This window comes from Rhinolophus sinicus, chromosome 4, assembly GCF_057876585.1.
Source record: "Rhinolophus sinicus isolate RSI-liver-muscle chromosome 4, RSI-T2T, whole genome shotgun sequence".
Taxonomy (NCBI): Eukaryota; Metazoa; Chordata; class Mammalia; order Chiroptera; family Rhinolophidae; genus Rhinolophus; species Rhinolophus sinicus.
The window spans coordinates 2978006-3001339 of NC_142504.1; the positions used below are offsets into that span (position 1 = coordinate 2978006).

General features: G+C 49.8%; 1 protein-coding gene across 8 annotated transcripts in view; it reads right to left on the reverse strand.

The window, feature by feature from the left end:
• COBL (cordon-bleu WH2 repeat protein) overlaps positions 1 to 23334 on the reverse strand; it is a 177353-nt gene that overhangs the window by 113180 nt on the left and 40839 nt on the right. For 3 of the 8 annotated variants that reach the window (XM_088797644.1, XM_088797645.1, XM_074341032.2), the window contains exon 1: positions 5001 to 5206. The exons of 3 other annotated variants lie outside the window; for them this stretch is intronic. In XM_088797644.1, coding sequence (XP_088653770.1) covers positions 5001 to 5191 — 191 coding nt within the window. In that variant the 5' untranslated portion in view covers positions 5192 to 5206. Of the gene's footprint in view, positions 1 to 5000; positions 5207 to 14511; positions 14646 to 23334 lie in introns of those variants that run through there. 2 more of the 8 variants (XM_074341036.2, XM_074341033.2) reach the window with 2 other exon arrangements.

The window sequence follows — 23334 nt, forward strand, 5'->3', positions numbered from 1 at the left end:
AGCCTCAGGGACTGTGTAACAGGGGGACTGCATGGCTGACACCACCTGGGCCCAGAGGCTGCAAAGCCCAGGGCCAGAGCCAGGCAGCTGGATTAGAACCAAACTCTACAAGGACAGCAGCCGCCGCCCGGCTGGAGGAGCCCTGGGGCCTACAGACTGAGGAGAAAACCACCCATCTCCCCACTTCCCCAGAGCAGAATCCAAAGGGCACTCCCCTCCATGTTTCTTCCCTCAAACGTTTTCTTACTGACCAACACTGGTAGACACTGAAGTCCATGGCTATGCTGATGCCAGCTCGCCCAGTGACATGCTACGTGATTCATGCCCATTTACATGCTGGCTACCCTGGCAGGCAGTGGAGTAAACAGCATGTGCTTAAAGGGCATTTCAGAGAAACCAGGCACACCCGCTCCTCCTGGCTACTGACCCACCCGTGAAGCCAGCTCTGGCTAAACGGGTCCGTTTATGTGGCAGGCAGGAGGGAGGTGCCATTCTCAACCCAGATGCTTCTGCAGCTGGAACTGCTTCCTCCAGGAAGGCGGTCTGGCAGTTGTAAGCCAGCTGTATGGTCCTCAGGGGCGTCCTGCTGCCAACAGCTGCACGAGGCACCCGCCTCTCCCCTCGGAGGGAGCAGCTGGGGTCTGTGAGGCATTCCCTGTGCCCTCCTGCAGGACTGTCCCCACACTGCCCGGCAAACGTGTGGCTCTGGGCCTCGCCCAGACTCCCGAGTCTGCCGCCCTCTCAAATGCTCCTGGCTGATTGCATGGCACAGTAATAGCTGAGAGTCAGTGGTTTGGAGAAAGCATGCAATGGGACATAAGTCCAGCATGTTAATAATGCCACCACGGCACATTATTTTGCATACTTATTTAACTTCCACAAGCAACGGCCATGTGTGTCTAAAAAGACAGTCTCCTGCTTAACAAACACGTGGATCACAGAAAAGCAACGGTGAGGATGGCACTGACATCAGCAATATTCGTCACCTTCGAGTTGAACGATTTTCATGTTGAATGATTCACATACACAGGGAATAACTGAAACCAAACACGGAACTTCATGCACTTTTGCCAGGATGTTGGCGATTCCAGCCCAGGGCCATCGGGACAGACAGGGAGTGAGCCTGGTCCAGAGCCTGGCTCTCTGTGTGACTTCAGCAACATACAGAGGCAGCCCTCTGTGCCTCAGTTTCCTTGTCTGGAAAACAGGAATGATCTCGTAGGCTCGCCAAGCGGAGTCAATGAGAAAATGCTTAGCTCAGGGCTGGGCTGGAACTCCCCCTCCTAAGAAGTGGTGGCTATTACATAACCTGCTACAACTATTCCCTTTGTGAATGGGACTTCTTCTGTGCTGTATTTTGTTTCAGTTAATTTGTAAAATCTGCTTTAGCTTTACAGTGATAAAAGGAGCGTAGCTTCATGTTTGTAGCTATTTCAGAACATTGTAAGACCTTTAATTTAATCAAAGGGCTCACAACCATTCTTTTCTCTCTCTTTTAACATGGGTCCATACGCTGCTCAGTGTTGCCCACGACTTGTCAGGTGTTTTCTGCTGCCCGTGTGAGCTATTTGGGGTCTATCACTGTACGGTCTGTCCGGGATGGGCCAGGCAGGCCAGCAGGACGCTGAGGACGACCAGGCGTGACCTGCTGTGCCAGCTCCCTGACGACTGTGAGTGTGAAGAGAAGGCCTCTGCACCCCAGCACCTTCGGAGGACGGGGTGTGCAGAGCCCGCACCCCAGGGCCTCCTCTCCACCCCGGGATAGCCGATCCCACCTGGCCGCCCATCTGACCTCAGCCTGGGCAGGCCACGTCTACATTTGAGGAGAGAGATACGTGGGTCACTGTCACAGAGGCAGTCATGATTCCAAGAACACTCTAGAGCCTTTTGGAACCTGCCCACATGAGCAGAGCACACTCAGCTCTGACCGGACCTCGGCCATCACGAGCCCGACCTCCTCTCAGAACTCACCTCAAAATGCCCTTGTGGAGAGAAACAGCATCTCATCCATCCCTGCCTGGCCTGCCCGGGGGCCACCAGCATCGCCTGCCAGGCCAGGTGCTGGGTGTCAGCCTTGCCCACTTGGAAACCATTCCTTGAGATCCAGACCTCAGGAGGCCTGCGGGTCCCTCTACTTCAGGGCCATGCCCAGAAAAGAGCCAGGGGCAGGGGGAGGAACTGGCACAGCTGGAGGAAGTAACCAGCTTTCTTTTGTAAACGTATTTTATCTGCTGGGTGGCTTTCCCTTTGGCAAGATACAGCCACACTTTTCTAAGGGAATTCAATGAGAGTTTAAACCTACTAAGTGCTCGGGGCGTGGAGTCCAGAAGAACGCTGCCATCAGAGAGAATCTGGGACTTCTATTGCCACCAACCATGACCTTGTTTATCCCTCAGGGGCAACAAAATTCCAGCAGAACATGGAACAGACTCACCAGACCCCAAAAGGCGGAACTAGGAATAGACTGACTTGGTTGGTAGAGCTGGGGGAGAAAAATACGATGGAGACAGCAGGTGGTAGGGTGGCCTTGACAACACTCTCAGTACATGAAGAACAACGTGCAGTGGGGTCCTTCCTCTCCACCCAGGCCAGGAGCCAGGGACGGGGAGGGACACTGCTGCAAAAGGGACACAGAAAGAGAGAGTCCAGAAAGTTCTGCAGTACTTTAGACGGAGTCCTGATTGGAAGCAAGATGAAGAAGTGACTCTCATCAGAGAAGAACCCCCCCCCCCCATGATTTCCTAGGCTCCTTCCCACCTCTCACCCCTTGCTTCCTTCTGACAGGGGGACACACGACAGGGGACACGTGACCAGGGACACACGACCGGGGGACACATGACCAGGGACACACGACCGGGGGACACACAACTGGGAACACACGACCGGGGGACACACACACGACTGGGGGACACACGACCAAGGGGCACATGACTGGGGAACACGTGACCAGGGACACACAACCGGGGGACACACGACCGGGGGACACATGACTGAGGGACACATGACCAGGGGACACATGACCAAGGGGCACACGACCAGCTGCCAGAGGCTCACAAGCCCCACCCACCATCCAGCAACGGGCGCCCGTCTCCAAGTCCAACACTAAACGGGCTTTTAGCTCTCAGTGTCTGAACACTCCTGAGCCAGCGTGCCGAGCACTTCGTGTATGTTAGGTCCTCACGTCACCGGGCAGGTTTACCTCCCGTGTTACAGGCGGGATGACTGATGGTCACTCAGCTGCAGAGGCTGGAGAGCCAGCCGGGCGTCTCCATGGGCTACCCAGGCCGTGAGGCATCACTGCCCCTCCTTAATTACTTCCGGAAAACAAGGACTCCGGGGTACCTGGGAGGCTGATGGTGACACGCCCCGGCTCTGTGCTCTGTCCTAGGTCGTTGGCGCCCTGCGGTGGCGGCTGAGAAGAGATGGCGTAGGTCAGGCAGCAGCCCGGGGAAAGTGGCTCGCACATGGTCACAGAGATAAGCCGTCTGCCATGACATGGGTCTGAACAAGCCCTGTTTCTAAGTAGAACTTCCACCAGAGCTCACACAAGTCCCAGCACAGAGAACAGGCAGAGTCAGGGGGGCATGAGGGAGGTGGTGAGCGGGACAGGCCCCCGGCCAGACTCCAGGGCCCTCAGTGCCATCAGGGTCAGAGGCTCCTGTGAGTGTCTGCTGCACCCACGACCTCACCCACACACAGTTCCTGCAAACCACCGTTTGAGTGGGCACCCTGGTGAGAAGCCTGTCACCCCTTCACTCAGAGGCCAGCGCCTCCCAGCATCAGGGCAATGTTCCTTCTAGCACAAGAATTCCTTCTAATAAATGAGAAACGAGGAAAGCTGCCCGGTTGCTTTCCCTACCACCTCTGCCTTTAAACACAAAACTTAAAACAAGAGGAACAGGCAACCCCAGAGCCAGATAAGCTGAGGCTGATAAAATGTATCCACGAAGCTGTCAGATGAAGAGGCCATACTCAGCCTGCAGCACGAAGAACATCCTGGCACACAGACGACCCCACCAGACCGTTCGCACAGGCAGGGGAAAGGGCTTCCCCATAAAAACACCACATGTGGGGCAACAAAGAGACACCGCTACAGGGAGCCTGCCCCAGAGCCCAGTGTTACAGCTGCAGTGCCCACCGTCCGGTTCCACGCTGCGGATCAGACAGCTGTGAGTTCAGATCCAGCGACAACACTGCCAGGCTGTGCACCCTCCATCAGACGACTCTATCTGGGCAGATCCTGTAACTCGTAAGCCTTAGTTTCCCAAGAGCTGAACAGAGACAGATGTCAGCGTGCATCTGATGGGTTTAACGTGAGGATTAAATGAGATGACGTGTGAAAAGTTCTGTGAACGGCACTGGAATGTAAGCAGCACCGCATGACTGATAGCTGCTATGATTATTTTTGTTAGTGTGTAGTTAGTAGGTCACACACACACACACACACACACCCCGTCTCCATGAGGGCAGACAGAAGCTAGCTCCTCAAGACGCCCAGGAAAAGCTCATGGATACAGCAGATGCTTTCAAAACCAACCGAGACATCATACTCACAATAGAATTTTCGTTTTGACCCGGGGTTGGGGAAGCTTTGAGTAACTGAACATGAAAAGATTAGCTTTCCCGATAGGATTCGCAAAGACACAATCACAAAAGATATCCGTAGCACTCACCCAACTCCAGACTGGGGCCGTGTCTATGGGAACACCCTATCTCAGCACACATCAGCCAAACACTCAGCAGGGAACATTTGAGAGCTGGATCCCACAGCTATTACGCAGCCTCAGCAAGATGGACAGGTATGGATCGTTTCCCAGCCGGCAAACCCTCCAGGTGCCGCTGAGGGATGAGTGCGTGGGGGCAGGCAGAGCAGAGGCTGCCACACTGCGGGTGCAGCAGTGCAAAGGCCCCCTCCTGCCCCCAACACAGGCAGCACTGGTTCCCTGGGCTTCACACATTCTTATCACATGAAACGAAACAGATCGGAGGAGACAACTTACTCATGCTCACACCGCCTGAGTGTTTGCACACATCCTGAGCGGTGCCCAGCCTCGCACCGCGGCTCCCTCAGCCCCCTCCAAGGACGGCGGGGCTCTCTGGGCTGGGCCAGTGCAGTGCCCGGGGGAAGGAAAGACACCTTCCAGGTTCCCTGGCCTGGGAGCACGGAGGTGAAGCCACGCCCTGAGACCATGCACGGCGTGGCCTCGGATCCCAGCAGCCTAGTGACTTATTAATAAAGGTGCCACCTGATGCAGGGCTGAGCTCGCAGAGGCGTCCCCCACGGCCGGCGCATCCAGCGAACGAAATCACAAGTCGCCTCGGTTCCTTGTTCAAAGTCACAAACCTTCTGAACCTTGGAAGTGAAAACTTAAAAGGAGGGGTGACCAGGGAGGAGGGGCAGAGCGGGTCTTTAATGAGGATGCCACTTCTTACACAGCGCGTCGCCCCGCTTCTTGGAGTGGGCCAGTGTGGACACTGCAGCTGCTCCCTCGGGGAGAAAGTCTAATTATTCCCTGAGAGATGGGTCAGACCTTTAACACGGCTAAAGCAACCCTGTGCGACCAACAATTTGTTGAATTTGTATGTAAAGCAATTCTTGCCATCTCCCAGGCAGGATGCTGTACCTTCTTTTCCTGAAGAGACTTGATTTTTCTTTTTTTCTCCCCTGAAAAGACTATGCAAGCTGCTCATTGTTTCCCTGCAGCCAGTCTCTGTGCGGCAGTGTGGTTTTTCAGGCTTGAAGGCTGTATTCAGTTTCTACCAAATACCACTGTCCCAGGATTACAGGAGACGCTGCCAAACAGATAAGGCAGCAGGCAGACACGCCTAGGAGCCTGACGCTCTCAGCTCCCGTCCCTGCCAAGGGCCCGAGGGTCCCAGGGAGGGCATGGCAGGCTTGGGGGTGAAGGGATCTGGCGGCCAGGCCCCTGCAGTTTGCTGTGTGTGACCTGCAGTGTCACCTGAGTTAGCCCCCAACGTTCTGGTCGACCTCCTCCCACTATGGAGGTCTGACAGGCCAGCACAGTCCCGAGGAGGCAAGCTGCTCCCTGGCTGGCCCCCCAGTGAAACACCAGCCTCGTCTGACAGGCCACCACGAGCCCGAGGACGGCTCTTCAAGCCCACAGGCCTCTGCTTCCTCTCCGCTGCGGTCAGTGCCAAGGCCGCTACCTCACGTCCTCTCACCGTCCTCCTCCTCCTGACAGAGGACAAAGCAGCACCTCCCAGCAGGTGCCCGGGTCCCACCGACAGGGGCAGCTCCAGCTGGATACGCACTTGAACTTAGCATTTGAGAAATGCGACCGTGTGGTGACAACAGAACTACGGCTGTGGGGCCGGCCCGGGGCTCGCTCCATGAGGGAGAACTGGCAGAGACGGGCTCGTCCTCGCAGAGCCCAGCCCCCTCCATAAACGGCCACGTCTTCATCCTCCTCATCTTCTTGGTCAAAAAATGGAGTTCCCTCTTCCTCCCCCTCCCCCCAAAACAGAAAGAAGAGCACAGTGGAGAACGGAAAGCACACAAGCGCCGCATGGGATGTGGGGTCTCCTTTCCCCTTTCTGGACGACCCTGAGGGCAGGCAGTTCAGAATCCCCAGGACCCACGTGGCTGTGGTTGTGGCAAGTCTGGGGAAGGACCTGACGCCCAGTGAACAGGACCTGGCACCTCCCAGCAGGGCCCTTAGCTGAGATTCGGTAGCAAGGACTGTTCTCATTTCCCAAAGAAAATAACAACCAGAGTTTTTATGACTTTCTCCTAAATGTTTGTTCAAATTGTTCCTGAGCTGTTTGGCCATTAGTAGCCACAGTCCACGAAACCACCAGGGAATTTCACTGATTAAGGCGTTAAATATTATAATAGTTATGGAAATGGCCAGGGGTAAGTCACACATCAGCATGGAAACAGCAGTCACCTATCACACAGGAGGTATAAGACACACTAAATACAAACATCAATTAGGTCTTAACTACTCCAGAATGAAAGTTTACAAACATTAATTAAAATGAAATTCTTTACGGTTTAGTTACATTTTCGGGGAATGACAGATATCTATTTGTCCTGACAGAAATCCTTTGGGTTTCACAACAGCATCCAAAAAGACATGCCGGCCAATGAGCATTGATTTTAGCTCAAAAGACCCACGGGAAAACCTCTAGTTTTCCTCCTGTTTCACTGGTGGGACTGGCAAGGGACAAGCAATACCAACAAACTGCCCGTCTCAGGCAGACGGGATTCCAGACGCGGGAAGACAAGGCCACCTCGGGGGTAGTGCTTTGCTTTCAACAAGCCGCACACTGTTTTTCTCCTTCAGTGGGAAAAAAAGGAGCAGGGTTGTATTAAGTTCCTTCTAGCAGAGTGTGAAGGAAAAAAAAGAATGAAACTGAGTGGGAACCCTAAGATAAAAATTGCAGAGCAAGAAGTTAGATAGGCTGCCACACACTCTGAAATGCATCCAGCTGCTTGCTGATAAGCCCGTTCTATTTCTATTTACTTTTGTAAATAACTGAAAAGCAGTGAAATCTGACGAGCCAGCTTTCAACACAGCCAGTAACCGATCGGAACAAAACAGAGCTGTGAGAATTTCTCAGGAAAACAAACCCAAGTCCTTTCACTCAAGGCCACAGCCAGAATCATGGTTCAGAGAAAGGACCCTCCGTGGAACACCCCCCCCCACCCCCCCGGTGTCTCCTAGAGAAAGTCTGATTTCTGAGCCTACGTTTTCATGACTTCATCATAACCGGAAAGTTCCTGAGAAGAAACTCGTACATATTTGCTGTAAAAACAGCAAAAGCATGTATCTACTGCCCCTGGTAAATACACAGGACTTTCACTGACTAAAATACATGGAAATGGCACTTTATGTAGGTTGACATTATTCTACAATCAACTACACCTTCAGCAAAAACAGCAGCGAGACATGAAGACACAGGCAGAAATAGAGGCCCAGGGTGAGTCGGGCTCGATGTGGACATTTTCTGTGCTGAGAGCTGAGAGCCGGGTGCTTCTAATTCTCCTCTGAAAATATGACACCTGATAACCTCCTCGGGAACTGTTTCTCAAATTCTCAAAATAGGGCCTGGGCCTGCAGAAACCCGAGCCGGGCGGCTCCCCGCCGACCTCTCCTGGGTCCTCCAGACCTGCCACCATCACCCGAGCGCACAGAGCTGTCCAGCAAAGCCGGGCCTGTTTCCCAAACACCTCCAACATCGAGAGTTCAAGACAAGAACCCCGAGAGAAGAACATGGGGACACACCCTTCTGGTTAAGCCACGGGCACGCTGGTCTCACATCATCTGACACACTGTCAATCCACCACGCTGGGCAAGGCCTCCGCGGTTGGGTCCCCCTGTCATGTGGAGAGGGAGGGTGGGAGGGAGGCGGTGTCCTTCCTGTCACTGAACAAGCCCAGAGCCCTCCATGCTCTGCCTGCCTCCCAGGCCCTGTCTTAAGCCCCACCCACCTCAAAGAACCCAGTGAAAGGGCTGTGGAAGGTGCCAGAACTGGGTGCAAGGCTGTGATATCCAGGACCAACCCAAAGCCAAACACTTGGAAGGGAGTCTGCTATGCTGCCCCCCGAAGCCCCCAGGCCCACTCCCCAGATTTCTCCCAGGCTGGGCCAGATCACCGGCCTCAGGGAGGGGAGGGGCCCAAGGCGGACAACACGGTCTTAAAGAGAAAGAACACAAGAGCAGAAGAGGAAGGAAGAGGGGGGCATGGACAGTGGATATGTCCAAACCTGGTGGCCACGACGGCCCAGCTGCAGTGGCCCGGAAGGGTGAGGGGCAGGCCACCTTCCCAGCCCAAGTACCCCCCACCCCGCCTTGCTCTGAGCTCTTTCTGGCTGCCACTGCCCCCACCCAGCCCGTCCAGCCTCATTTCCACCTTCTACTCACCCCAAAGCCATTTACTGCCTAAGCAACTCGGGAAAATCTCAGCAGAGACTCGGTTCCATGTTCCTCAGAAGGACCCATGGTTCCCATCAGGCGATATGTTTTCAAATACGTCCCGCATCTCATGGAAGCAGGGCCTAGCCTTGCTCAGCTTGTCTTCCAAGAGAAGAACACGCCGCTTCCTGAGGTTCAGACAGACCCACGTCACAAACCTGTCACAGCTGCAGTCCAGGGGCCGCAGCCACCCTGTGCGGATGGGGAAAGCGGGACTCAGCCTCGCAGTGGGTGGTGGGAAGCTCTAAAAGGAAGAAACCCGGTTCCCGCTTGCAGTTACTTTAAAACATAATGGGAGAGTCAGACGAGAAATTATGATACCACAGATGCTAGGCGGGGAAAGGAGAAATCTCAGGAGACGTGCAGAGGAGAGAAAATTAATTCTTGCAGTGGAGAGACCGTCCAGGGGTGGCTGGGTGCACAGGCTGGCTGCAAAGGGCGGCCTCCAAGGAGGGCAGGTGTCTGGAGTGAGGGGGGGCAGCCAGGGGGCTCAGCACGGGGCCGCCCACTTACTTCCCTTCTGGTGAACAAGGGTTTTTTCAGGGATTCGACCCCTTCTGAATAAAACGGCTCATGGCTGGCAACTTAGACTCCTTGGTGTGGATACAGTGAAAGTTCAGGGCACAGGCCTCAGCAAGAGGCTGGGCACTCAGGTGGGAGCTGCATGGGTCCAGGAGCCACATGGGCCCTTGCCAGCTGTCTATCAGAGATCAGGTCCCACCTGTAACAGGAACAGGAACTCCCAGGTGAGGGCAGAGTGTACAAAATAAGGGGATCCAGGTGAGGGCCTCTGGCGCTTGGATCACTCAGGAAACAAGACGTGTGCAGGGAAAACGACAGCAGTTTCTCTGCCCACCTCCACCTGTCTTTGTCTGTCCCCAGGCCCCGCAGCAGCTGAGCCCCACTGCATGCCCTCCCAGCCCACAACCACTTCAGGGCTCAGGGTGGCCATGTCTCCCTCTTCAAGTCTGCGCTTGCCAGGGCCCTGCTGGGCTGGGAGCACCTCCGTCTGTCCTGCACGCCCAGGGGCAAGTCTGCACCAACTCTTTAGCTAACACCTTACCTGCCTACAGGGCCCAGGGGCACCCCTTTCCTTGCAGGCTCTCTCTACAGCCTGTTCCATTCCATTGGCTTCTTTCAAATTGAAATCGAAATGATGAGGTGAAATGCTCAGCAGAGTGCCTGGCACCTGGGACCTGGGAGTCCTTTAATACATGGAGCCGAGAGGCGCCTCCTGCCCGGACGCCAGGACCTGCCCTCCAGTCCCGCAGCCTAGCCTGCTTCTACTTCCCCTCAGCAAGGTGACTTGGAGCTCATGAATGACTCTTACACGCTAAATTTAACGTATCTTTCAGCTTAATTCTAATGTGTTACTAAACAAGCAAAGATTTGAAACAAAGCAGTATACTTCTCTACATCCTCACAATGATTTGTCTACAGTGTTTTTCCCCTACGTGCAACAGAAAGGTACACTGAAACTTTACAAAAGCCATTTAAAAACGCAAATAGCAACAATGTGGAAAATAAAGTCAGCTAAGATGTATCAGCTGAATTTACTTTTAGGCTTTGCTGATCTCAGTACACAAACCCTACTGACATTACATCCCTTTATCAATTATTTTTTAACTTATAAAACAGAAGAGCCTATAGTAAATTATGTCACGTCTGCGTGGTTTTGTCACTAGCTTTTGAAATCTTAATGTGACATTACTAAAAAATACAGAATTATTGTCATGTTTTCTCCATTCTAGGATACCGTGAATAGCGTCTTTGAAAACATCAACAGAAGTATTTTAAGATCCACTCTATTTCAGAAACATGAACGTATTAGTAATGAAAACAAAGGATGTATTAGAGTGAAATTACCGAGTATTACTCAGACTATTACAAGCATTATGCGGCTAGGACAATCTAACAGCACGATATTTACATGGTGTTTTGGATAGCGACCAGATCCCCCAGAAGGATTTAAGTCCCTGAAGCTTTGAGGTTCATCTTCTGTTGGAAAGCTGTGGGTGGTCAGCGGGCACACGGAGCCCAGGGAGTGATGGCTTATGTCACAGTGGCTTTGTTGACATCTCAGTCCTGACACGGCTATTGGCTCTCCCACCACCACCACCACGGCAGTGCCCTTAGGTACCACAAGGGAAGAGAAAGAAAAGGAAATTCCACCCAAAACTGGATCCCACCAAGGTGGCGGGGGCCGGCCATCAGGCTGAGAGCTGACAGTGGCCCAGGGAGGACTCCGGGCCCTTTTACAGGCCTTTTCCTGCCCAGACTCCCTCAGAGGGCAGCGTGCCCCCGAGCCACATCCAGGACCTCACAGCACTGGTTTGGTTTGACTACAGTAGGTTCATTACACTGCCCCTAGCATTAAAAAATCAAGGGAACAGTCGGGCGGCGTTCAGTGACTCTGTCCAGTTCTGCAAACAAGTCTGGCGTCATGGAGGAAAGTGTGCTGTCCCCGCATTCACTGTCTCACTTAGGTCTTCTGTGTGCTGAATGAAAACGCCTGGCACTCATTCCAAACTGCGGTGTCCGTCATGAAGCACCGTGTGCCGATGGACCAGAGGTTCCACACAAATGAGCAAACGCGGCTGTGATCAATGGGCTTTATGCAATGTCCACTGAAAGGTAGTCTATATTTTATTAGTATTTTGAATTATGCTCTACACATGCTTCACGGCAGTAACATTTACAATAAAACTACAATTTCTCCAGAGAGCTGGTCCCAGAGGACTGTGAGCTTGGCTCCTGAGAAGAGGCCCTGCTGCTCACCCACTTCCAGGCAGGACACTCTGGACAGACAGAGCGGCGTCTGATCTAGCCTCCGCTCCCCAGAAAAGCACCTGGTACACATCTGACTGGTATCCAAGTTGAACAAATGAGTGAACAAATGAGTGAACAAATGAATGAGCGAATGAATGAGCAAATGAATGAGCGAATGAATGAGCAAATGAATGAGCGAATGAAGGCCCTGCCCTCCCTGGCACATCTAGCCTTTCACCATCTCTCGTCTTTTAGGGAGAATCATGGGTTGCTAAACCCAGACTTGAATGTGGTGCGACTTCTCAGTAACCTAGTCAATAGCAAAAACAAGCTGACCACATGCAAACTTTTCACAATTATCCCACGAACTGGTATGTACTATGCTGTCATTTGCAGCCCAACAATATTTTGTACACATTGTTCAGGACAATTTCACATCTCAGCTCATCCGAACATAAATGAACCCAGGGCTGGTGAGAATGGCAGGTACACACAGGATCCTTCTAGAACGTTCGCTGGACAGTTACGTGCTGTCAGAGCTGACAGTACAGTCTACTAAGAAACGTGCCACTTCTCAGTATTTCCATAACTTCTGATTTGCATTTTAAGTAATGGGCTTCAGCTCAAGGAGACAGAAATAAGCTATTCTCCTGTTTAAAAAATAATAATGTTGCATAAAAATAACTTCAATGAGAAGTTTTATGAGATGGAAGTCTGGACACCTGACAAACTAAGAGGCATGACGAGGAGAGAAAGAAACAGGTGAAGCACTCAGGAAGCCACATTGCCAGGTACAAATATTTCCTCATTCCACACATTTTTAGAAAGATAAGAAAGTCCTCTGAAGCCACTGTCCTCATTCCACGGGTTCCCAGAAGGTCCACTCTGCAATGCTTGGAGCTCTTCAGGACCCAAATCCCTCAGTGGGGCACTGCAGATGGCCCTGGCTGTATTCATCCCCACATTGAATAATGTACAGAAGGTGCCAGAAAGTTCTAGAGCGGTGGTGAACTGGGCAGCTGCATTCACCCACTGATGCCTCTGCACCCCCAATCTCTCGCCCACGAAAGACTGGACGATGTCTGAGGGTCACCTATTTGATGCTATTTAATTTCATGATCTTAACATTCGTAAGAGCCACAAGCACACAGCTCGGACCCTTGGACGACCTAAGCCAGGGTTTTATAGGTCCTGGTGATTGGATTCCGTGCCACATGTGCAGTCGACACCCCCATAGCCCGCTGAGAGCAGGCCCCTGAAGCACGAGCTGCAGAGAGGGCACAGCCCAACTCCATGCCCCAAACCTGGGCCCGACCCTGAACCCAGGGCCTCTGGACGCACCTTCTCTCCGGAAGGCTGGTCTCATGCCACTTTCACATCTCCACGTGGACCGATTCCTCACACAGGTGCCCAGCACACAGGAAGGCCTTAGTGACCACCAGAAAGGAGCGTCCTGCCCAGGCTGGGCACACCCAGAAGGCAGCCAAGGTTGCCAGGGGCCAGGACCGAAAGACCAGAATAAGGGGACCAGGGCCGGGCCAGCAGACTTGGACAAGCCTGCCTGGAGGTACAGTGCTGGGAGGCGTCACCAGTCCCGCTCTGTCCACTAAGAGAGGTGGGCACACGTGGCACAGCTCACGCACCGGGACCTACTCTGGAAGCTGTTCCATGAGGTCCAAACAGGTCTGTCCCCTTGTCATGACACCTTTAAGAGGCAGCAGAACCCACTGCTCTGGTTTCACTCCCCGAACCCCCTTACTGGCTCGGTGGCCTGTGTGAGTGACCCTTGTGTGCCTGGGGTTCCTAGTACTTAAATGAGGTCACAGTGGTGTCCCCTCCCTCCTGGGTCACAGGTGTCACACACGTGAAGACTGCAAACTCTCCATGTAAACATCAGCTGTGATCATTGCATCTGCTGGGAATTTAAAATGATGTGCTCATCATACAAACTTAAACAATATGAAAGCGAATACACGGGCAGTAATCGCAAGGCGCTCTTCTCACTGGCCCCGATCCACTTCCTCAGAAATAAGCTGTGCTGCTTGCTACCCTTCCAGATGTTTCCCTAGGAGTGTGTGTGTGTCCTCTGAAGTGCAGAGTGCAGTAAGACACACGAGGGCTGCTGAGATGATTCTTCATGAGCTGCCAGGTGGGCACAGCGCAGCCGGCACCAGGACAGCAGGTGTGGGGGTGGGGGCAGCCAGCAGGCCCACCTGGTGCCTCCAGGCTTCCTTCCTGGGAGAAGCTGACTGTGTGCAAGCAGGACCCCTGGAGAAGCCCAAAGCCATGCCCTCTGTCGGTGCCTGTGATCCATCAGCTTTGTGCAAAAGCACAGGGCAGGGTTTTCACAGTGTGGTGTTGATTTCCCAGCAGAAATGCTGTCTCTTTGGGAATCATTTTATCACCTGTGGCAGCCCAGGGCTGACCTCCCACCGGTAAAGGAAATGCTCCCCTGCCTTCTGTATCCACTGCCTAAGAGACACTGCCTCTGACACTGCCTAAGAGAACACAGAGCACTCACTGCCCAGTCTTCAAGCCGGCTTCCACTTCCAGGCCCCCGCTGACCCCCACCCCCTTCCAAGGGCTCCCATCCCTCCCTTCATCATAGTCTGTCCCCCACCCTGCCTGTTTCCCACCTCAGGCTCTTGCTGACGAGGCCCCTATGCCTGCGATGGCATTTCCCAGAAATCGTAGCTCTTCCTGAGACACCTTCTCAGACTCTTCCTTCCCCACCTGCACCCCTATGAAACTCAGACCTCACTTCTGCAACCTCTAAATATGGTTCTGATTTTGGGGTGCTCACCACTTCCTCCACAGCTGTGTGTGCAGACACCATCCCTGGAGTACAAGCCTTCATCCTCTTCCTCACCTGTCGCCTGCAGTAGCTGCCAGCAGCGTACCGAAAACCTCAGCTTGCTAAATGCCCATCAAGGGAATGAACGGCATCCACAGAAGGAAAGCCACGCAAAGAACACAGAATTCTAAACAGAGACTCAGGCATTCCGTAACCAGGTGTTTGGAACGTCCAAGGTATTTTCTATGGAGTCTGTGATATAAACCATTGTGTAACTTCTGGTCCCAGATCTCCGGAAGCTAACAGTTTAGTAGAAGTGATAAGACAGACACTTAACTGAGGTACGTTAGTGATGTGAAATACGCAAACAGCTCCTTGAAAACCATAACGCACTATTCAAATGTTGGTATTTTAAAACTATTATTGACATTATTAAATTATGAACAACAGAGTTGCCTAAGAGACCAATCCTACCTGCAGGGCAACTTACAAATTTGGGAGGAAATTATTATGACATGAGCACCACATTATCTAAAGACTTTATTTTCAATTAAGATTTCTGCAAATGCAAAATAAATCATCTATGAATAACACCATGTGGTATGTATGTGTCATTTATTTTAAGCAGAAAGCACTAAAAATATCTAGTAACATTTAGAAAATATCCCACTTCTTTTCATCACTCCATGAATACAAAACTGGAAAAAAAAAATTAAATATCCTAGTTTTAATGAAGAAAAGTAAGTTGAGCACCTAAATTTCCTACTTGACATAATGGGAACATATTAACAAAATGGCATTTCATTGCACGCTTGGCCAGGGAGACAAACAGCCACAGCCACAGATCTGCACCACCAGGGCCACCTCCTCAGTTCCTGGCAGCCCAGGAGCCCAGGCAGGCAGCCAGTCAGCCCTGCCCAACACTGAGGCATCCTGGGTACCTATTGGAAACGTCACTCCTTGTCAATAGGACACATGTACCACACATCTCCCCACCCGCCAGCTCTTCTGTCTGTTCCCTAGCTTCCTGCCCATCCTCTCCGTCCACCTTTATCATGGGTCACTCCCTATGACCCTCGCCCCTGGTACACATCCCTGGCCTGGCTGTCCAGCTTTCAGCCCCAGAAGGACCCTACACAGCCCAGCCTGGCACGGGGTGTGGCATTAGATTATGGTCATATAACTTCCCTGTCATCCTAATAAATGCATTAAACTGCTGACTGGGGAAACATGCAACTGTTTATGAAGAAAGAGAGTCACTTCTGGGGGTTGTTACTCTACAATATCCCTGACTTAATGACGTGTCCTATCACACATCGCTTTACCTCCAGACTTCTCCCAAAGTTTGGTAAGAACAATGGGCTTATTTCTGCAGAAGACTCATTTACATGTTTAATAATCATTTTTAAATTACATGAGAAATAAATGACCACATGGGTGAATTGTTAAAAGAAAATTTCAGGTATGCTCCCAAAACAGCTGGCAGGCTGAGAAGGTGGCTTTGGACTCATCAAGGTTTTCACATCATGAAACTTGAACTGAATGGCACAAAGGCTGTCGTGCTCCTAACCGGGTGGTGGGGGACTTGAGGGGGTGGATGGCAGGGCTGAGCTGTGATTCAGGAGCCCCACCCACATCTACACGGTGCCTAAACTACTCAAGGGCTAACCCTCCCTCAGGGCTGTCAGCTGATGGCACAAGATGGGGTACAGGACCTAAACGTGTGCATTTTGAAAGTGTGTAATGCACACGTCATACCTCGTTTTCCATTTTACAAATAGGGAAGAGATAATATTTCTTTGGAGCTTATTTCCTAAAGACACATGCAGTTTCCATTTGCTTTTACACTCTCAGCTTACCCAGTCTCTATAAATCTCTAAATATGAGTTTAAATGGAAAATAATTTGAAAAATATTTTAATTGCAAGATTTTTTAAAAATAAAAATAAAAGAAGCCTCATACAGAATAATAGCCAGAGACACAAAGATGCTGCCTAGTGATTAGGCCAGATTTTAAGGAGAAAATTGTCCGATTCTCCCCAAAAGCTCCAGAAGTATCCTAAATAAAAATACAATTAAGATATATTTTAAGATCTTTATTTCTTTGAAAATAACTCACGTTTCCAAGCTGATTGCAGTAATACCCCAATGGTCTAAGATTTGCAAGATCTACTGGAATAAACTGGCTTGATGGAGACGCACTGAATCTGCCCTTTTCTAAAATAATCTATATCCAAGTGTGCGTTCATACCTCACCCATACATTTAAATGATGGAACCCATTTGTTTCTCTCTTATCTCTAAGGGACAGCTGGTATCAGGCCCAGATAAAGGACCCCATACAGGGTCAGGCTAATTCTGACACGTGACGAGCCAGGCAGGAGTGACACAAAGACGCCCTGAGGCTCCTGTGACAGAAAGAGGTGCCTGACCTGGGACATAAACCCAAAAAGCAGGGATTCACGCTGTCTCAGAACATGGAATGTTTGATGAGGAAGGAAGGGATGAGGCAACAGACACGGGAGAAAAGCGACGGCTACACCTTACGCACGGACATTCCTGAAAACCCTCTCCCGTCCTCCTCCCACAGGACTCACACCTGAAAAGCTGACTGGGAATCTGGTTTTTGACAAGAAGTCCCGCTCTCAGTGAGGGCAGAGGGAGAGACCCTGCAGTGAAGTTTTCCGAAACCCTTCAGCCACAGATCACCTGAGTCACATCCTGAAAGGTTCCTGTCACTGGATTAAACTCCCTGACTCCTCCTCATCCCCCCCCCTCGGGCCCCCCACCCCCGATGCTGTGTGACCTCCCTCTGATGTCACTGGCTCCCCAGGGAGAGCTTTCCTGTGCTGCTCCACGGTCACGCCCTCAGTTCTTTCATTCTTCAGGATGTTACCAAGGAGAAGCCGGCCACCAGCCAGGTCACCAGACCTAAACGTACATGCAGAGGGTCCCACTCGTGCCCGGTATCGAGGAGCTGGCTCTGAGAAAGCTTCAGCAGCGACAACCTGAAGATGGACACAAATCCACCAAATAGCTGCAGAGTTGTTACCTGGAGAGATTGTAAAAGTTCTCACACAAGAAAAGGAAAACGTGTGTTACCATGCGATGAATGTTAACTAAACGTAATGGGGCGATCATTGTATTTTGCAATACACACAAACACCCAATCACATTGCACACCTGAAACGGATACAATGCAACAGGCCCATCATGGCTCAAAAACTAAAACAGAAGAAAATGCAGAGTGGGCGCTCCCTTCACCAACTTCCAGGGGCCCGCAGTCTGACAGGCGAGTCTTTCTTCTCTGACCAGCACAGGGCCAGTGTCCCCCCGACACCAAAAGAAACACGGCAGCCAGCAGGTGATGGGGACGCACGCAGAGAATTTCTCCCACTAGGTGGCTTTTACAATGATTGAAACAAAGCAGTTTTTATCTACAAATTTATCGCGGCTAGTTGTCCACATTACCATAATTACATAATTTAATTAAATATTATGTAAATCGGCAAAATTTAAGTTTGACAATAAAAGAGTTGGTTTTTCCATCTACAATACTGGGGACAAACGTGGTAATGGTTATTGACTTTATTTCAAAAAATAGTGTCAGATTAGGTGTGGGCAAGAAAACTGTAAAAGACAGAGTAGGAGACGTGGTGAAAAGCTAGAGGGACTTGTCACTCGGATGATGTGGACGTACCCGTCACTTTAAAGAAATGGAAGTGGAGGTTTCTAGTTCGCACGGTCACGAAGTGGTTTAGAAAGACGCTCCTGAACCAAGAACAGTGGACCCAGACGGCCAGGCCGTACGCACCCTCGTGCACCTTAGACAGAGGTGGCGGCCTTCGTGCAAACACGGCCCTGCAGCATGACGTGGTGAGTGTAGACAGGCTGCATTTCAGCCCCAGCCGTCCCTGGGGGCACGCTCTGCTGGCACCACACAGCCCTGCCCACACTCACACAGTGGACAGAGGACTTCATCAAAAGAACTGGCCAATCCTCCTATCTCTGCATGTTTTACTAAGGGATGGATGTGTCATGTTTTATAATCCCCTGCTTTAAATGACCTTTAGAAGTCCTGCTTGTGGTAAGAACGCTTACGGAGCTCTTAAGTCTCCTCAATGACAGTCCTATGCTGATAAGAGATGATACTGTGCTTTTCCAACGTGAATGATTTTTAACATCTTGAGCAGTCACAGTCACGTCCCCTGGGTGGCACAACACAAGGCGGCACCTGCACGTACACGAGGACATATAAACTGTATGAGGGAAGGACACCAAGAGAACTCGCCTGCCACGTCAGGGATCCCGCTTTCCAGGACACCACGCAGCAGTCTGTGAGCTCGAAGTTCAAAGTATACCTACTGGCTGATTAACCCACGATGTTCTAGAGGCGAAGGTCAATGCTAACATCTTTGTCACAGGAAACTGCTGCTCCAGACGATTCTGTTCATTCAATTCTGCCTGCTGCGGGCTGGCACTTCAGGGTGTCAGCTGCAACTCCTCACACAGGAGCGTTCTTGGATGACCTGCCCCGGGGGTGCAAGCAAAGCCACCACAGGCTCAACGCAGTTGAGATTCACCTAGAAATCACTTTCAATGGTGGTTATCAAGATTTAGACACATTAGTAGCTGTCCCAAGCAACTTGAAGGCAGGGATCACTTCTCTAAATTACACAAAGTTCTCTGTACTTCGTAAAGTAACCCACGGCATGGACATCACTACACTGTACTTCCGTGACTACACCTGGGTCCAGTGCCAGGCACACAGTAGGTACTCAGCAATGTCTGCCCCGTTGAATGGAAACAGTGGTGTGAAATTTGAAAACGGAAAACTAAAATTCCAACCCTACAAAATGTTCAAAGATTGGTGGTGCAATGAACATCAAACTACCCTCCAACTAGACTCCAAGATCCACCTTCTCTGTACACACACACACACACACACACACACACACACACACATTTTTCTTAATCATTTGAAAGTAAGTTGCTGAGAAAATTGTACTTCACCCTAAAACACTTTAGCAAACAACTCCTAAGAATGAGGACATTGCCCTACATAACCTCAATATCTTTATCACACTTAAGAAAATATTATCTAGCATCCCATCCAAACTGGGATTTCCTGAATTGTGCCACAATTATCTTTCATAGTTATTTTTTTTCCAGCCAAGGATACAAGTAAGGTTCACACACTGCTTTTCATTAGGTCTTTTAAGCTTGAACACTCTCCCCGTACTTTTGCTGTTCATGGCGTTGACTTTTTAAAAACAGCTTTATTGTGGTCTAATTCACATGTATTATAAATTCACTCATTTACACGGTACAATTTGATGCTTTCAGTATAGTCACAGAGGTGTGCAACCATCCACCACAATTGCAGAATATGTGTATCACCCCCAGAAGAAGCCCTGTGCCCATATCAGTTACCCCCCTTTTCCCTTCCATCTCCCCAGCCCTGGCAACCACTGACCTACTTTCTGCCTCTGTGGACTTGCCTATTCCAGACATTTCATGTAAGTGGAATCATACACTGTTTGGACTTTTGTGACTGGCTTCTTTTGCTGACCGTAATGTTTCCAAGATCCAGCCATGCTGTCGCGAGTAGTAGTACTCCATTCATTTTATTATTGCACACTCTTCCATCGTGTGAATGGACCAGATTTTATTTTTTCTATTCAACAGTCGATGATGAACATTCTGCTTGTTTCCCGTTTTCAGTTAGATGAGCAATGCTGCTATGAACGTCTGCATACAATTTTTTGTGTGGACATATGTCTTCATATTTTCCCACCGAGGAGTGGAGCTGCTGTGTCATATGGTGAATCCATGTTTAACATTTTGAAGACCTGTCAAACTATTTTTCAAAGTGGCTGCAACACTTTACACTCCTATCAGCAGCGCATGAAGGTTCCAATTTCTGCACATTCTTGCCAATACTTGCTGTTTTTTTTTTGTTTTTTTTTTTTTTTATTATAGCCATCCAGTGAATGTGAAGTGGTTTTGGTTTGCATTTCCTAGCAGCTAACGATGTTGAACATCTTTTCACATGCCCACTGGCCATTTGTGTATCTTTTTTGGAGAAATATCTCCAGAAACCTTTTGGCCATTTCCCAGTTGGGTTATTTGTCTCTCTGTAGTTGAGTAGTAAGACTTCTTTATACATTCTGCAATCAAGTCCTTATCAAATATATGATTTGCAAATATTCTTCCCCTGGTTTGTGGGTTTCTTTTCACTTTCTTGATGGTGTTCTTTGAAGTACAAAATTTTTAAATTTTTGTGAAATCCAATTTATCCATGTTTTCTTATGCCACCTGTGCTTTTGGTGTCATTTTCAAAAAGCCTTTGCCAACCCAAGACCATTTTACTCCCATGTTTTCTTCTAAGAGTTTTATAGTTTTAGCTCTAACATTTCAGTCCGTGATCCATTTAGAGGTGATATTTGTGTATGGTGCAGGTGCTGGAAGAATGTTCTCTATTTGTTCTATTTCTTCATCATTAGATTCATATTAAACACTTTTTTGGCAAGAATACTACAGAGGAACATCAGCCACTCCTCGTGTGACTGTGGGGTGACATGAGAATGTGTAAATACCCAATTCTCCGAAAACCTTTGACCCAGTGAGTTAGCCTAGGTCAAGGATACAAGCTGGAGGTTCTTCAAATGCGTTATTTCTTCTGAATTTATTTAGCTGCCATTTCTCCTTTCTTAGTCATCTCCTTGACGCACACTATGAACTCATTATATACTGGGGACTCATGCATTTTTAAAACGTAATACATTGCAGTCTATTACTATGACTTTTCTTGTCAGTAGGAGGCCCCTCAAGACAACCCACGGGTTTTCTTGGCATGTGAACACTTTCTTGCTTTCTGGCACAGGATGACCCTGGCTGACCCAACTCCATACCTGGGAGATCTACGAGGGAAATTATAGTTCGTGTACCCATCGGAAAAGTATCACTGCTTTCTATACATGGGGGATGGGCAGGTGGGGGGGGAGAATCCAGTGCTTGTAGCCCCTTCTCCCACAGTTACAATTATGTGTCCAGTAACACTGGTGCGTCCTACCCTTCTCTACTGTCCTTCAATACCTCCAAAATCATTTCTGAATTACAACACCAACACTCAACACCTCTCTCAACTATAATCAAAGCAGGTCAAGCTCCAAAGTGCTTTGCTATTTCTTTTGTTCTTAAACAATGTTCCACTCAAGGTATATAATCGAAACTGTTCAAAAATCATCAGAGTAGAGCCTTTATTCGGGGTGGTTGCGCTATCAACTTTATACAGTTAGGTTCTTTTGTTTCTGTGTGTATTCAACATTGGTTTCCTTTTGTCATTTTTGATACTATTAATAGCCTGTTTTCTGAATATGAACACTGGGTCAAAAATCAAAGCCAGGTAACAAGGCACATACAAAAAGTCTCACTCCTATTTTTATGTCACCTACCTCATTCCCACACATCTCCACCCTTCCTTGTTATTTTATTTTTTTGCAAAAGAAAGCCAAGAGTACGTGTATTCTTATTCCCCTTATTTGTTGCACAACAGGTAGCCAGTTGTGAATGGTTCCCTTGAGAATGCCTTTTTCCTTTGACACCATTACTGGGAATTGCTCCTTGTCGGCTCATAATGATTTTTCCCTCTCACTTTTATGTTGATGCAGAGTGATTTTGGTAGATGATGTGACACTGTGAATAACTTTTTTTTTTCTTTTTCTTATGTACAAAAGGACAGGATGGTTGGCGTGGGACTTCTCATAATTAAATCACAGCCCTTCCATTGTAGAAATAAGTACTACTTATATTAAATTGGGAACTGAACACAAACTTGCATATAAGGAAAATACACTGTTTTTTGTTTTATTTTGTTTTAAATAGAGACAAAAAATATCTTCAGCATCTGACCTGCAACTTGAACTAAGCCAGAGTCTCACACAAAATCCCAATAATACCCACATGTTACCCTGGGTCCCATCATTCTCCTTCCAGCTCCCCCCCCCGCCCCCCCACCCCCCCCACCCCCCGCTTTTCCATCTTCTTTGAGAAAACAGCTTCCACAGCACTCTCCACTACGCTTCTAGATTAGATTCTGGAACTGCTGACAGCCTAGAACTCTCCAGAAAGTGGCGTATTGCATTCTCATGAGTCTGTCAGCCAAGATGGAGTGATCTCTCCTACCCTGTTCCTTCCATAAACATCACAGCCACCCACTGAAGTCATGAGGGGGACAGTTTAAAGGAGAACACCACCCCTGGGGAGGCTGAGCCCATCTGTCACACTTTCCTGTGACCTTCCTCAGACCTGAGCACGGGGCTCGGTGAACGCGGCCTGTTTCATGGTTCCTCTGACTTCGGATAATATTCAAAAGCTAAAACTGGGTTTAAAAGGTTACTTCCTGCAACTGACTTCAGTCTCTGTGTGTCCCTCCCTCCCCTTAATTCCAGTGGTACTTTGTGAGTTTGGGGAGCTGTTAGCCAAACATTTATTTCTTAAAACCACTACTAAGAAACTGAATCACAGCATCCATGTGAAGCTGGAATCAATCGCACGCTATTCTATTTCTGACCCTGCTATTTAGAACATGCCAGATTCCTTTGCCTAAAAATAAATGTTTAAGATGCATAATGTAATGAGGACGTTATGCTGGCTCCCTCCTACAGCTGTTGTGAGCACGACACGAAAACGTGCCGGAGACAAGCCGCCTGGGACACCGGGTGGACAGTGGACACCCCGCCGGTTCGCGCGGACTTTCCTTCAGCGTTCACGGGGGCAAGAGCCAAACGGCTGTGCTCTGGCCTTTCCCGGGTCTGCTCTGCACCACGGTC